This window comes from Rhinatrema bivittatum, chromosome 3 (assembly GCF_901001135.1).
Source record: "Rhinatrema bivittatum chromosome 3, aRhiBiv1.1, whole genome shotgun sequence".
Lineage (NCBI taxonomy): Eukaryota > Metazoa > Chordata > Amphibia > Gymnophiona > Rhinatrematidae > Rhinatrema > Rhinatrema bivittatum.
Genome location: NC_042617.1, coordinates 366,012,655 through 366,028,810, shown reverse-complemented (window position 1 = coordinate 366,028,810; position 16,156 = coordinate 366,012,655). Strand labels below are relative to the sequence as shown.

The 16,156-nt window shown below is 41.9% G+C and overlaps 1 protein-coding gene across 1 annotated transcript in view; it reads left to right on the top strand.

Moving 5' to 3' along the window:
* LOC115087851 (hormonally up-regulated neu tumor-associated kinase homolog A-like) overlaps positions 1–10,565 on the top strand; it is a 69,412-nt gene extending 58,847 nt beyond the window's left edge. The window contains exons 7-10 of the mRNA XM_029595491.1: positions 463–640; positions 4,126–4,218; positions 6,384–6,603; positions 9,301–10,565. Coding sequence (XP_029451351.1) covers positions 463–640; positions 4,126–4,218; positions 6,384–6,603; positions 9,301–10,049 — 1,240 coding nt within the window. The 3' untranslated portion in view covers positions 10,050–10,565. The remainder of the gene's footprint in view (positions 1–462; positions 641–4,125; positions 4,219–6,383; positions 6,604–9,300) is intronic.
* The last annotated feature ends 5,591 nt before the right edge of the window (positions 10,566–16,156 follow it).

The following is a 16,156-nucleotide window of genomic DNA, read 5'->3' as shown; positions in this document are numbered from 1 at the left end:
AAAGAAATATTTCCTTAGATTACTCCTGAGTCTACCCCCTTTCACTCTTATCCCATGACCCCTCATTCTAAAGCCTCCTTTCTACTGAAAGAGGCTAGCCTCCTGTGCATGGAAACCTTGGAGGTATTTAAATGTCTGTATCATATCACCCCTATCTCGCATTTCCTTTAGGGTATACATATTGAGATCTTTAAGTCTGTCTCCCTATCTTTTAGAATAAAGACCACTGACCATTTTAATAGGCACTCTCTGGACTGACTCCGTCCTGTTTATATCCTTTTGAAGATGCGGTCTCCAGAATTGTACATAGTATTCCAAGTGAGGTCTCACCAGGGACCTATACAGTGACAATATCACCTCCCTTTTTCTACCGACCATTCCTCTCCCTATGCCACAATACTTTGCAAAAGCCTGACCCAGCCATCCTGTGCCTCAAGCTAATGGTTTTCTTGTTCATTTCAGACTCCGTCCAGACGAGCTAAACACTATTGTTTTAAATTACATGACTGAAAACTTGGAACTCGGCCTTTCAGAAGTTATCAATGTGTTGATAAATAACCGGCCATCTCCTGTCATGGCTTCTTATTGCTTACTGTTGAAAAAATTGCTAAAGTATCAAAGAGAGCACAAAACAGTGAAGGTAAGCAAGATATATTCACATTGTGTATTATTTTACTGTATCTCACAGCACTTGGAAATAAAAACAACTGAAAAATACTAGGTTCATAAGTAGTGTATGTGCTCATGGATAAAAACTGTAAGCCCTTAAATGTCAGAGGGGAAAAAAAGAGGATGGTTATAGAACAATGATGGGCAAACTTTTTGTGCTGGGGCCATATTACAAGTTATTGAGCGCAACGAGGGCCAGAGGGTAGGTTATGGCCTAGCAGGGTGGGATGTGGCAGGCATGGCATGGTAGGTTGTGGTGGGGTGGATCCGTAACAAAGCAATCAAATCTCCTCCACTTGTTGCAGGCATTTCAGTATCCAGCAGGCTTAAGCACCATCATTTTTAGCACCCTTCAATCATGGATCCCCAGCTTCTATCAAAATTAGAAAAGCTTTCAATCCAACAGATACAAGGCATTTTCCCAGCTAGCAGACCACCTCACCTCAGTTACAAATGCAGGCCATAAGTATAAATAGTAAGGTGTAGACAAAAATCTGGACTGGAAACCACTAAAGGCAGATTCATTTGCAGTGCAATAAATCAAAACAGAGATATCACCATTCCTCATAAAACAAAGTCAAGAAATATAAATCAATCATAACAGTAAGGAAACCATACTAAAAAAAGGCATATTTCAAAACACCACCTAATAATAATAATAATAATGATAATGATAAAATACTTTAAACATTTCCCCACAATCAATCAAATATTTCAAAACAGCAGACATATCAACACCCAATAATTAAAACTAATAATGATAAAAAAAATCCTCCCCCCTATCTCCATACCTGGAAACTTTTCATTACCAGTCAACCTGAGATGGTAGGCTCTCTCTTTCACAGGCACACTCACAAGCAGGCTCCCAATCTCTCTCTGTGTCTCTCTCTTTCTCTCTCTCAGGCAAACACACAAGCAGGCTCCCAATCTCTCTCTCTCTCTCTCTCTCTTTCTCTCTTTCACAGGCACACACACAAGTATTCTCCCAATCTCTCTTTCTCTCTCCCTTACACATGCATACACACAAACAAGCAGGCTCCCAATATCTCTCTCTCTTTCACAGCACACACAAGTTGGCTCCCAACCTCTCTCTCTCTCTCTCTTTCACAGGCTCACACACAAGCAGGCTCCAATCTCTCTCTCTCTCTCTATCTTTTACAGGTCACACTCAAGCATTCTCCCAATATATATCTTTCACAGGCACATACATAAACAGACTCCCAATATCTCTCTCTTTCACAGGCACACAAATAAGTAGGCTCCCACTCTCTCTCTCTCTCTCTCTCTCACTCTTTCTTAGGTACACACACAAGCAGGCTCCAATCTCTCTCTATCTTTTACAGGTAGGTTTCTGAACCTACCTGTATATATCTGAACCTACCCAATATATATCTTTCACAGGCACATACATAAACAGGCTCCCAATATCTCTCTCTCTTTCACAGGCACACACACAAGCAGGCTCCAAATCTTTCTATCTCTTTCACAGGCATACATACAAGCATTCTCCCAATCTCTCTCTCTCTCTTTCTTTCACAACACACACACAAGTAGGCTCCCAACCTCTCTCTCTCTCTCTCTTTCACAGAGCGGGCCGGGGGTGGGGCAGGGGCGTGGCCAGAGGCCTCCGCATGGCCACTGGGCCTGGGATGGCAGTCGGCCAGCGCGCACAACTTCCTTCAGCCCCAGGGCTGAAGGAAGTTTTGGAACAAAGAAAACAAAAAGGAAACGGTAGGGGGGAAAGGGCGGGGGAGGTAGGACAAGGGAAGGGAAGGTGGGGTGGGGGGTTAAGGAAGTTCCCTCCAGAGCGGCCTGGGAGGGAACAGGGGAAGGTAGCGCGGCTGGGATAGGGCTCGGCACGTGCAAGGTGCACAATCGTGCACCCCCTTGCGTGCGCCGACTCCGGATTTTATAATATGCGCGTGCAGCTGCGTGCATGTTATAAAATCGGGCGTACCTTTTAAAATCTGCCCCTTAGAGTTTATAAATCCCCTGTCTCTCTCTTGTCTTTTAATGGAGTCTCTGGCTGCTGGATTTAGTCAGTCAGCACACCTGGGGACTTTCCTGGGGCAGGTTGCTTCTCTCTGGACAATCCTCTCTACTGCACTCTGTCTGTCTCCGAAGAGATCCCTTCTTTCTGGGGTTCCTCAGGTGCAATTTCTTCACACAGCACGCCTCTCCTGGGTTCTCTGGAGACCCAGGACTTCACCCCTCCTGGGTTCTGGAACTCCTCTCTCCTTTCAAGGGTCCTCGTGCCTAAAAGGACATCATTCCTTCAGGCCCTGTCCCTATGAAGGGGCAGAGCCACCAAGCATTTTCTGTGAGGAAAAACACCTGCTCTCTCAGATCTGTGCTAAGGCTGATGCTGTACTCCCCCATGTTCCACAGGCACAGACTCTTCCCAGTGGGGAGTTGTATACTACACTACCATATCTACAGTAAACTGATCTCGCATACAGGGGCAGGGTCTGGAAAGAAACCTCTGAATCACCCTGCTGGCAGGATGACCTGCTGAGGCCACAAATGCCATGCTACTAAAGGGCAAACCTTGTTAGTAAGGGGCAGATTTTGGGTTTCCCTTACATTAGTATTTTCTAAATGGTGTAGCAGGAGCTGCACCGTTTATAAAATAGGACGAGTTTCTGCTCCAAAAGTACACGCAAATGTCTCGGTGCATGCAGATATTTCCAATGCAAGAAAATGCATACTTTCTCTGCCTAATTTATAAACAAATGGGCATATATTTTAGGCATGCAAAAAAAAATGTTTGCATCATAAACCCAATTTACATGCAGAGGCGGGTATTTTATAAAGTGTGTTCGTATACTGTTTTGAAAATACTTGTGCGTGTACTTGGGATAACCAGTTCAATGATCCCTCACCAGTCCACCTAGGCCCTCTAGCACTTCATCCTGAGCCCCCACCAGGTCACTCAGACCTCAGACCTGTTCGATTTCACTCGCGCCAGTCAATCAGCAGGTGTACAATTGCACGAATAAGTTCGATAATGGATATGCATGTCTCTCATGTAAAATGGCTGCTACCACTTGTACTACTGAACCCTGCACCAGAACGCCCCAGCCCGCCCCCCCCCCCTTTTTTCCCCCACAACAAAATGTAGGCGTGAAATGGAGGACACTCGCATACTCTCAACATTTACAAAATATCATGCACGTGACGGCATACTACTTGGGCATGTATGTGCTATTTTTTACGCACAAATCTCCTTTCAAAGTTTACTCCACATTGCATTCCATTTAAAGTTATCTATTGCCTAATCAATCCCAGAGGACTGCCAAAAGCTATTTGCAACAGAGTAAAAGGAAATTGCATAAAATGCAGTACATATACAGACATTGCATGTCTTTGGAAGGTTGTCGTCATATTCAAACTTGTGGCTCAGTTCCTCCAAACATTATCAGCTGATGAACTTGCACTTCATATTTTGTGTTCTAGAAAAGAAAGCCTGATGAACGGCACTTACCATCCAGAACCGTATGGCTAGAACTGGCAGAAAATAATGTTTCTGTCAGCAAACATCCTACCCAGGTGCTTAATCAACTTATTTTTTTTTTATTTGTTGTACTGTAAGAAGGGTGTATCAAGATTGGAGAAAAAGGTTAAGCACTTAGCATTGATTTTAAACATATAGGGGCGGATTTTAAGAGCCCTGCTCGCCTAAATCCGCCCAAAACCGGGCGGATTTAGGCGAGCAGGGCCCTGCGCGCCGGTAAGCCTATTTTACATAGGCCTACCGGCGCGCGCAGAGCCCCGGGACTCGCATAAGTCCCGGGGTTTTCGGAGGGGGCGTGTCGGGGGCGTGTCAGGGGCGGGCCCGAACCGTGCGGCGTTTTCGGGGCGTGTCGGGAGCGTTCTGGGGGCGGGCCCGGGGGTGTGGCTACGGCCCGGGGCGGCCCGGGGGCGTGGCCGCGCCCTCCGGACCCGCCCCCAGATTGCGTCCCGGCGCGCTAGCGGCCCACTGGCGCGTGGGGATTTACTTCTCCCTCCAGGAGGCGTAAATCCCCGGAGAAAGGTAAGGGGGGGTGTAGACAGGGCCGGGCGGGTGGGTTAGGTAGAGGAAGGGAGGGGAAGGTGAGGGGAGGGCGTTAGAGGATTCCCTCCAAGGCCGCTCCGATTTCGGAGCGGCCTTGGAGGGAACGGGGGTAGGCTGCGCGGCTCGGCGCGCGCCGGCTATACAGAATTCATAGCCTTGCGCGCGCCGATCCAGGATTTTAGTGGATACGCGCGGCTTCGCGCGTATCCACTAAAATCCAGCGTACTTTTGTTGGCGCCTGATGCGCCAGCAAAAGTATGCCTATTCGCGTTTTTTGAAAATCTACCCCTAACTTAGGTGCCTAAATCTAGGCAAATGAATAGCAGACCTAAATTTGTTCAACTTTCTACTCACCTAGCATGCTTTTTTTTTTTTTTTTTTTTACAAATGTAGATATCAGACACAATGAGATTATTCATGTCTTCAATGAGAACATTGTTAAATGCAAATTATTCCATCCAGGCTAGCTGCATTGCCTACAAAATTTCAAAAATGAGGAGAATCGCTGTTTGCTCACATATGACTGTCATTATGCCTTTTACATATGGTAAAAGTTTGTTTTGATGGTGGTTTTTGTTAAAGTAAGATTAAACAATTTTTCATACCATGACTATCTCTGACATAGTAACTTGGGGGTCAGTTTTCAAGAAATGTTCAGTGCCTAAACTTACTTCCTAAAATTTTGGAACCTAAATTTAAGTTATTTTTCAGCAGAATTTAGAAACCTGAGTTTTCAGATGAAAATTCACCTGCACTTAAGTACCTAAATGCATTTATTTAATCAGAGCTCATTCTGATTAAATAAACAAATAAATACATTGCAGTGCCTAAGCTGAGGAGGCTAGAGAATGGATCAAGCTGTTGAGAAGATGGGAATGCGGGGATTAAGCTGAGGAATGGGTGATCAAGTGGCGGGGGGGCAGAGGGTAGATCATTCTGTCGGGAGAGTGATCAGGCTGGGGGGGAAGGATCAAGGTGCCAGGACGATGATTGATCTGGAGAGGGGGGGGGGGGGATGTCGGAATCAATCTGCCAGGAGAGTGTTGCCTGTTAGTATCAAAATAACATTACACAAAACTACGTACAACCTTTGTTTGGTTTTATTTCTTTTTGGATGTAAAATTAAAGTAAATGAAACCAGAGGTTTAGCTACGTTTTCTGCTTTTATTTCAAATGACTACACATCACTCCCATAATAACCTAAGTTGGAAGTCAGAGCCAAAGCTGAGGAAATCTAATACAGGTCAAGGACAATTTTATTGGCAATAGAACCCAGTGTCAACAGAACTATCAATTTTAGAAAATACTTTTTCAAAGGTTTTGAAGACATTTTAACCATCAACTCGGCTGCAAGGTTAGAGTAGACTATCACTGTATCATAGACCCCTCTGGAGCTCGTAGGCTATTTCATTTTCTAATTAAGATCTATCCACCGTTTCTATTAATCCGTTAAGTTATTTTGAATTGTTTGTTAAGACAATTTTAGTCCTAAAGATAGCTCATTAGTTGAAATCCTTAGATATTTTTATCCTCTCCATAAGAAGTTGGAAAATCTTGTTTAAACAATAGAACATTTAAATGAGATTTATTATCATTCTTTTTTTTTTTACCCACAGTAACTGTTGTTAATGTATGCAGTTTTTTCTTAATAATCTTTCAGAGAGCAATTATAATGGAAAAATGTGATGGCATACAGCCTGAAAACATAAATCATGAAGCAGAGATTCTGAGAATTAAACAAACGGAACAAGGGTCACCAGACCCAGTCAAGAAAAGTGAGAAGAAAGAACAAACAGCTACCCAAAACCCAACATTCCCAGATGCCATTGAAGAAGGGGAAATTGCTATTTCCTTGAAAAACTCAGAAAACCTTCAGGAAGGTACTGAAGCACTATACATTGCCTCTTAGGGACCATAGAGGAGGGGAGAGATGATGGAATTTGATAGAAATATTTAAACAATTCAAAGGTATAAATAATGAACACAAAGTAAACCATTTTTCAAAGGAACAAATGCTCTGCAATAGACTTTCTCAAACCTGTCCTGGAGGACCCCATCCAGTTAGGTTTTCAGGATATCCACAATGAATATGCATGAGATGAATTTGCATACACCGAGACTCCGTGATATGCAAATTAATCTTGTGCATATTCATTGTGGATATCCTGAAAACCTGACTGGATGGGGTTCTCCAGGACAGGTTTGGGAACCACTGCTCTAGAACAAGAGGTCACAATATGATGCCCCAAGCAGATAGACTCAGGAGCAACAAAGGAGAATATTTCTTCATTTAAAGAGTGTTTGATGGATGGAACCGCCTCCCAGTGGAGATGGTAGAGACAAAAATAAAAATGGAATTTAAGAAAGTCTGGAATAACTAAAGAGGATCCCTAGTTGCAAAGAAGTGAAGGGAAAGCCAGAGATTAGCTGGGACCTATGATATCGCAGGAGGAATGAACTTAGGCACACTGGATTGGTCTTATGGAGGTCAATATTCATAGCTAAACATTTAAATGGATAACTTGGGAGTTAGATGGATAACTTGGAGTTAGATGGATAACATGTGAGTTAGATGGATAACTTGCCATTTAGATGGATAATTTCTGAGTTAGCCATCTAAATGGCTTTTAATATTGACCTCAAGATGCTTACTTACCATCATTTATTTTTATTTATTTAAAAACTCTTCTATACCGTCGTTAAGTTAGATAACCATCACAACAGTTTACAGTAAGGCACGATAATGAAAAAAGAGTAGTATAGCTTACAACTTAAACATTCTATGTTTCTGAGAATCAGCCCTCTTAGTATGAAAAAGATTCATTGCTTTGAGGCTGCTCAGTCCTGAGTAAGCCCCCTTCCTCCACGAAGTAATAAAAAAACACCAGGGATCTCCATAGACCCCTGTCCTCCCTGCCCCTGGAAGCCCATATAGTAAAAAAGTTAATAAAAGGTCTGTGTGAGGCCCTGCCTCAACCTTTCCCCATAAATGCATTCAGCTCACCAACACAGCCCCCCCCCCCCCCCCCCCCGGACCTCCATCATCTTCCACCCAATCACATGGTAGGAGCAAAGGTCTGGCAGTGCCATTCTGAAAAATGGCCGCTGCAGAGCATGGAGCTTAGGGGGCGATCCGGGCCCCCCTTTACACCACCAGAAACTAAACAGTAAGTGATTGGAGCCTAGAGGGTGGGTTAGGGTAAGGGGTTCAGCCTCGGGGTGGTAGAATGTTGAGTGCATTTAAAGGGAGGGGTTGTGCAGTTAGGGGTGGGGCCTTGCACAGTCCTTTCTACTTTTATTTAATATATTTTTACTATATAACCACCTTGAGGGGCAGAGGGGAGGGCCTACTCTGTGCCAATTGGCCTCCTTAAACCCCAGTTCCAAAGCAACCATCATGTACCACCAGGAAAAATACCTCGGGATGTACAAAGCAGCAGGGCCATTTGCCGCTGCTTTGTACATTTCAAAACCATGACATTGACAAGGTCATGGTTTTGAAATGTTCTTCCATTCTATGTATGGTTAACTAATAGTTTATGATCTTCTCATCTATTTGTATAGTTGTTAATTTCTATACATATTAAAAGAGAAAGGGACTTCAGTGCAGAGATGACCAGATATTGTTTTTCACTTCCACCATGAATGAAATCCACCATGAATGAAAATGCAAGTTTATATACTAGCATGAATTTGAAATCCATTATGCAATGTGCCCCTTTTAAAAACATTTTCATGCAAGTACAAAAATTAATGTTGTACAAAAATGATTTTTTTTCTACCTTTTCAGTTCTAAGCCTACAAAGAAACTCTTAGTCCTAGATTCATCAAAATGATATAATTTTGAAAGAGAGAGAGAGAGAGTTAGCTGTTAATTATTAATATCACTATAGGAGACCCAGCTAAGAACTCGAGGTGATGTGTTGGTGGTGGTTTAGGGTTTGGGGGCCAGTTTGACATGCAGAGTGAGATGCACGAACAGCACAGTACATCTCAGGGAAGATATGACGTCATTTGGAGTGAGGAAATTCTCACAAAGATGAGATTTCTACTATATTCTCTCGCTTGATGGACTCTATAACAGGGTACTATCGAGTTAGGGCGAGAGAACATTGTAGAAATCTCATCTTTGTGAGCCTTTCCTCACTCTGATTGACGTCAAGTCTTCACTGAGGTGTACTGTGCTGGCTGTACGTATCACTCTGCATGTAAAACTGGCCCCTAAACCCTCAACCATCACCAACACCTCAACTCAATTTACTAGCCGGCCTTCCTATAGTGATATAAATAGTTCACTGCTATACAGGGCTTATAAAGAGGCTCTCGCTCTCTTGCTCGCTCTCACTCATTAAACATGTGCAATAATGCCCTTCATTTTAATCAGTCCCGCCCCTATGGAAAATGTGTGCAATGCGATAGCATTACTATCACGGGGGTTAACGCCATAACACATTTTGATGATTGACCCTATTAGTTCTTTACTGATGAATTGATTTATTCTACTATAACTGCTGCCTCTAAAGCAGATCTGTGTTTTTAGAACTAATCTTCTCTACTTGTATATATATCCTTCTTAGTTTCCAGGTTTGCAGGCAGAGAACTGATTCACCTAGAACTACCCAGGTCTCCCCATAAGAATCCCTCAGACCAGCCATCTCTGGACGATCAGGATCGTTTGACTGACCCAGATGAACCAGCTAAAGCTCAGAAGCCTTGTGTTCAAGATAAACAAACCACTGCTTTAATGGATAACTCACCATCAGACCAGCAGGCTCCAAAGTCGGCCTTATCAAGTTCAGGCACAATAACCCCAAGAGTTTTACTGGAAAATAAAGTACAAGATCAAAGCCCAGCACCTCAACAAGACGCAAGATTTAAAGACCTTCTTAAAGCTGTAGGTGGGAATATTCCAGCTCCTACCTGGCGGTACCCAGAAAAAGAAAGTCCCAACCTAGGAACGAATGAAATGCCACAGCTTTCTCCTTTACCTAGGCTTAGGCAAGCTGCATTTAGGGACATATTAACAAAAAAGTTTTCATGGGTTGGACCCTCACAGCAAGCAACAAGTGGCTCTCCTCCATTTCTGGTTGATTGCTCTAAACCTCCAGCTTTTTCAGTATCCCGCCAGCAAACACTGATGGCCAGAAATTTAAGGCAGTCTAAAGAGAGACCAAGGATTTCTTTCACCAATAACAGGATTAAAAGAAACTTGATACAGCTGAAGCACACTCATAAAGCTACAGATCTGAATCTCCCAATGCTATCTATTCCATTCTCAACAAAACCAGAGAAAAAGTCCGAGATTTTAAGGTTAGATTTTGTATAATAAAAAAAAAAAAACATGGCACTTCCATTAAAACATTGGTATCATGAACCACAAATTTTATCAACCAATGAGATGAATGGCTGACATGGAATTAGGAGGGGAGCACAGAGAGAAGAGGGATGGGAAAGTAAGGGGTTATGGAAAGAGATTGAATAAGGTCAGATAGAGTAGGAGGGAAACATTAATTTCTGGCCTAAATGCAATAATATCAGTTCATAAACATATGTTTCAAAAGTTTACATTATTAATATTTTATTTTTAAAATATGCCATGCAAAACATGCACAGAACATTTCAGTTGTCCAAATATATGCAAAAATGTGGAGATTCCTCGCACAAAAGGTGTGCTTCACATATGGACAGCTCTATTGGACACTTCTTTTAATGGCTGCAGAGACTTAGAAAATGTCAAGTACGGGGCTAAAATGAAAGATAATTTTGGCACTATATAATAGTAAAAATTAATTTGTAAATGGTGAAAGACATCAGCAGCACAGTAGCTTTCATTCACAATAACTATGTCCCAAATATCAGTTCTGTTTGTATATTTTTACTTATATTTTGAATAAAAAAATAAAGAAAAGCAAATTAAATTTAGATATGAAGGACCCTTATTCATAAAGAACTCTTTCATAGTTTATGGCACACAACAGAAAAAAAAATCCCTTCTGGAATAGAGATGAAACATATAAAAAAGAGTGAATTTTCAAAAGCATATATGCAAGTAAAAAAACATTTTACACGCATGTATAGACCTTTTAAAAATTACCCCAAAACTGGGTAAATGTAAAAGTATGCACGGGAGCAATTTCATGTGCGCTTTTATGTGTACTTGAAAGCAACATTCCCAGAGGTGGACTTAGGGCAGGGAAAGCATTTACGCGCATGCTTTCTAAAACTGAAAGTATGCATGTACATGTGCACATGGACATTTACACCTGCTCCCATTCAGGCATCAATGTATGCATGCATGCCATGCAAGGGTTCACGTGTACCCACTAATTTTCAAAGCAGACTTATGGGCATTATGTCCTCTTTGAAAATTACGACTGGAGTCTGTGTGCACTTTGTACATGCGGACTTCAGCCTTATGCATTCTGGCATAAAATTGGGCTCAAAATAATTACTGGCAATTTATAGTAAGTTTATTCATCTAATAAAAAACATATTTATGGCTCCCAATTTAGGTGAACCCAGAAAGACTCTGCTTTACCAGCTGAAGAACATATTGGGTTATTCCTTATGGATCTAAGGGTGGAAGACCATTTTTACTAGAAGGCAAATTGAGAGAGTACCTTTATACCCATTACATTATTAGAATGATAACCTTTCTCCTAATTCCTTACTATCATCTTTGGAGATGACACAAAATTGTTCAGAGTAGTTAAATCATAAGCAGATTATGATAAATTGCAGGAAGACCTTGTGAGACTGGAAAATTGGGCATCCAAATGGCAGATGAAATTTAATGTGGATAAGTGCAAGGTGAAGCATATAGGGAAAAATAATCCATGCTATAGTTACACAATGTTAGGTACCACATTAGGTGCTACAACTCAAGAAAGAGATCTAGGTGTCATAGTGGATAACACATTGAAATCATCGGTTCAGTGTGCTGCGGCAGTCAAAAAAGCAAACAGAATGTTGAGAATTATTAGAAAGGGAATGGTGAATAAAACGGAAAATGTCATAATGCCTCTGTATCGCTCCATGGTGAGACCGCACCTTGAATACTGTATACAATTCTGGTCGCTGCATCTCAAAAAAGATGTAATTGTGATGGAGAAGGTACAGAGAAGGGCTACCAAAATGATAAGGGGAATGGAACAACTCCCCTATGAGGAAAGACTAAAGAGGTTATGACTTTTCAGATTGGAGAAGAGATGGCTGAGGGGGGATATGATAGAGGTGTTTAAAATCATGGGAGGTCTAGAACGGTTAGATGTGAATCGGTTATTTACTCTTTCGGATAGTAGAAAGACTAGGGGGCACTCCATGAAGTTAGCATGGGGCACATTTAAAACTAATCGGAGAAAGTTCTTTTTTATTCAACGCACAATTAAACTCTGGAATTTTTTGCCAGAGGATGTGGTTAGTGCAGTTAGTATAGCTGTGTTTAAAAAAGGATTGGATAAGTTCTTGGAGGAGAAGTCCATTACCTGCTATTAAGTTCACTTAGAGATTAGCCACTGCCATTAGCAATGGTAACATGGAATAGACTTAGTTTTTGGGTACTTGCCAGGTTCTTATGGCCTGGATTGGCCACTGTTGGAAACAGGATGCTGGGCTTGATGGACCCTTGGTCTGACCCAGTATGGCATTTTCTTATGTTCTTATGAGATATTGTTCTACTGAGGTCATTCTACATACCTGTATGGTATGTAAGAGATTCTACACTGAAAAATTCCAATTTGGCCTTTTCTGAGAACGAAATCCTTTTTTTGTTTATGCTTGACAGAAATATTTGAATTAAATTAAGCTGAGCTCCTATTTAGACATGTGGAACATTTGAGATCAAACTGGAACCAGATGAATTTCAACTCGGTTCAGGTTTATTGGGGAAAGTAGATTTTTCTCAGGTCTGATTGGAGGTTCGCGCCCTTGCCGGTACAAACTCTGGAGCGTGCGCACGCGCCCTTACGTCATCGGGAACATGGCAGATCCGCAGCCTCAGGCCAGCCCAGGGATTCCAGGAAGAACGGCGAGGAGAAGCTGCAGCAGCATCTGTCCGTCAGACCCGAAGGGAGTTGCCACTAAGGTAGAGAGGGTGGAGCGAGGGTGAGAATAGGCATGAACGCAACAAATCTCTATCCTTCCTAAAGGAGAGCATTTGATATAGACCATTAATCCCTCTCCACATTAACCCAGTGCATTTGGTATTGAAGTGAGACACTGGATGCCTTGTTTTATAGAACATTTTGAAGATAAGTGAAATTTTATATGCATTATTTGGAAAAACTGAAAAAAAATTGAGACTGCTGAAACCAATGATTACAATTCTTGTGCGCATGATAAAGGAGGCAGAAAGATAGAGACCTTCATATACTCAGAACTATGCTTTGAGTATATGAAGGTCTCTATCTTTCAAGTCCATCTGTGTATGGTTAGTGATTCTAATTTTTTTTTAATTATTTTTTTATATACCAACATTTGATCTCAATCAAGATATCACACCAGTTTACACACAGTTTTACCAGGTACTGTAGGTATTTCTCTATCCCCAGAGGGCTTACAATCTAAGCTTTTGTACCTGAGGTAATGGAGGGTAAAGTGACTTGCCCAAGGTCACAAGGAGCAACAGCAGGACTTGAACCCTGGTCTCCTGGCTCATAGTCCACTGCTCTAACCACTAGGCTATTTGATCACTTTTTATCAAACTAACCACTAGGTTAATCTGATCGGTTACCAGAAGGATGCCAACACATTTCCACACAGCATTTGGCAGCTACAGATAACTGCTGCTCTCCTACAGTATTTCCACAACACCAAATCTGACTTCAAGTCAGGGCCAGGTAAGTTTCCCCAATTTTTTAATAAATCTCATTTATGCATTGGCATTAAAAACACACCTGCACCATGTCCCGTCTAAGTCTGATCGACCACGTACATTTAGGGCTAAACATTTTTCCCTTACAGACTACCTCCTCACTGGCCTTGATAAAGGTCGTGCCTCCTTATTGATCCTCCTGGACCTCTCGGCTGCATTCGATACCGTTAACCACTCCATCCTCCTAAATCAGCTGGCGATCATCGGCATAACAGGTACAGCACTGGCCTGGTTCAAAACATTCCTTGGGAACAGAGGCTACAAAGTCAAAATACACAATAAAGAATCTCACTGTTATCCTTCCTCACTAGGGATTCCTCAGGGCTCCTCCCTCTCACCCACGCTCTTTAACATCTACCTTCTCCCACTCTGCCAGCTGCTAACTAAACTGAACCTGAAACACTTCTTATACGCCGACGATGTACAGATCGTGATCCCCATTAAAGAATCCATTAAAAAAACCATAGAATCTTGGGAAAATTGCCTGCTAGAAATCAACAGCCTCCTCACCAGTCTAAACTTAATTCTTCAAAAAGCGAACTCCTTCTCATATCCCCGGAAAACAATAACATCACCACAAATCCACCAGCCAACCTGCAAATTTCCCAAGTAAGAGACTTAGAAGCTATCATTAGAACATAAGAACATAAGAAATTGCCATGCTGGGTCACACCAAGGGTCAATCAAGCCCAGCATCCTGTTTCCAACAGAGGCCAAAACAAGGCCACAAGAACCTGGCAATTACCCAAACACTAAGAAGATCCCATGCTACTGATGCAATTAATAGCAGTGGCTATTCCTTAAGTAAAATTGATTAATAGCCATTAATGGACTTCTCCTCCAAGAACTTATCCAAACCTTTTTTGAACCCAGCTACACTAACTGCACTAACCACATCCTCTGGCAACAAATTCCAGAGCTTTATTGTGCGTTGAGTGAAAAAGAATTTTCTCCGATTAGTCTTAAATGTGCTACTTGCTAACTTCATGGAATGCCCCCTAGTCCTTCTATTATTCGAAAGTGAAAATAACCGAGTCACATCTACTCGTTCAAGACCTCTCATGATCTTAAAGACCTCTATCATATCCCCCCTCAGCCGTTTCTTCTCCAAGCTGAACAGCCCTAATCTCTTCAGCCTATCCTCATAGGGAAGCTGTTCAGCTTCTCCAAGCTGAACAGCCCTAATCTCTTCAGCCTATCCTCATAGGGAAGCTGTTCCATCCCCTTTATCATTGATAATCGTCTAAACCTAAAATCATAATCCCCTTTATCATTGATAATCGTCTAAACCTAAAATCATTTATCAACCAAACAACTAAGGATTGCTTTCACAAATTAATGTCCTCAAAAGAATAAAATCACTCTTCCACTTTCATGACTTCAGAACAGTTCTGCAAGCAATAATCTTCTCTAAGATAGATTATTGTAACTCTATCTTATTAGGTCTCCCCGCATCTCATACCAAACCTCTGCAGATGGTGCAGAACACGGCAGCCAGAATCCTGACTAACTCTAGGAGAAGAGACCACGTCTCCCCAATCCTCAAAGACCTACATTGGCTGCCAATCCACTACAGAATCATTTACAAGTCCATTACTACCATTTACAAAGCCATCCATCACCACGCTCTGCTTAACCTACAATTCCCTTTCAGAAAACATACCTCCTCCAGACCCATCAGAGAGTCCTATAGAGAATCACTTCATGTACCACACTCCAAAACCTCTCAACACAAATCCCTCAGAGACCGAGCCTTCTCCACAGCAGGACCACCACTATGGAACTCCATCCCATCGGACCTGCGACAGGAACCCTGCCTACTAACTTTCAGGCAAAGGCTCAAAACATGGTTATTTAAGAAAGCCTTTCCAGACCCCAACTGAACCCTAACTCACCATCAATTTACTATCAGACTTTAACATTACACTGTAAAAAATTACAATTACATAGTAAATATCATATCATTGTAAATAATTGCTCTTTTTGTTAAACTTCCTATCGCCTATTTCTTTTTCGGCTCCCAGCTGTGTACATCCTTGTTTTATTGTAACTGCAACATTTCTAGCTTCGCACTTGTCAAAGTTTTACTGTATTCTCTCATTTTATTCACCCCTTGTTTAATGTAAACCGGCATGATGTGATGCCTATCGTGAATGCCGGTATAAAAAAAAAACACTAAATAAATAAATAAATATACACAAAATGGGAAGAAATCTTTAGTGCAATAGCTCTCAAACTTGTCCTGAGGGACCCCTAGCCAATTGGGTTTTCATGATATCTGCAGTGAAGATGCATAAGATAGATTTGAAGGCACTGCCTTCATTCTATGCAAATCTCTCTTATGCATCTTCACTGCAGATATCCTGAAAACCTACCGTAACTGGCTGGGGGTACACCAGGACAGTTTGGGGAACCACTGCTTTAGGGCATAGGCCCCCACAGACAGACACACTCAATGCCATTTTTGAACATTTGCTATTCAGTTACTTGCATAACTCTCAAAATTATAGGTGTAAGTCCCAACAGGTTTTTGAAAATATAACTGAAAATTTCTAGTAGAG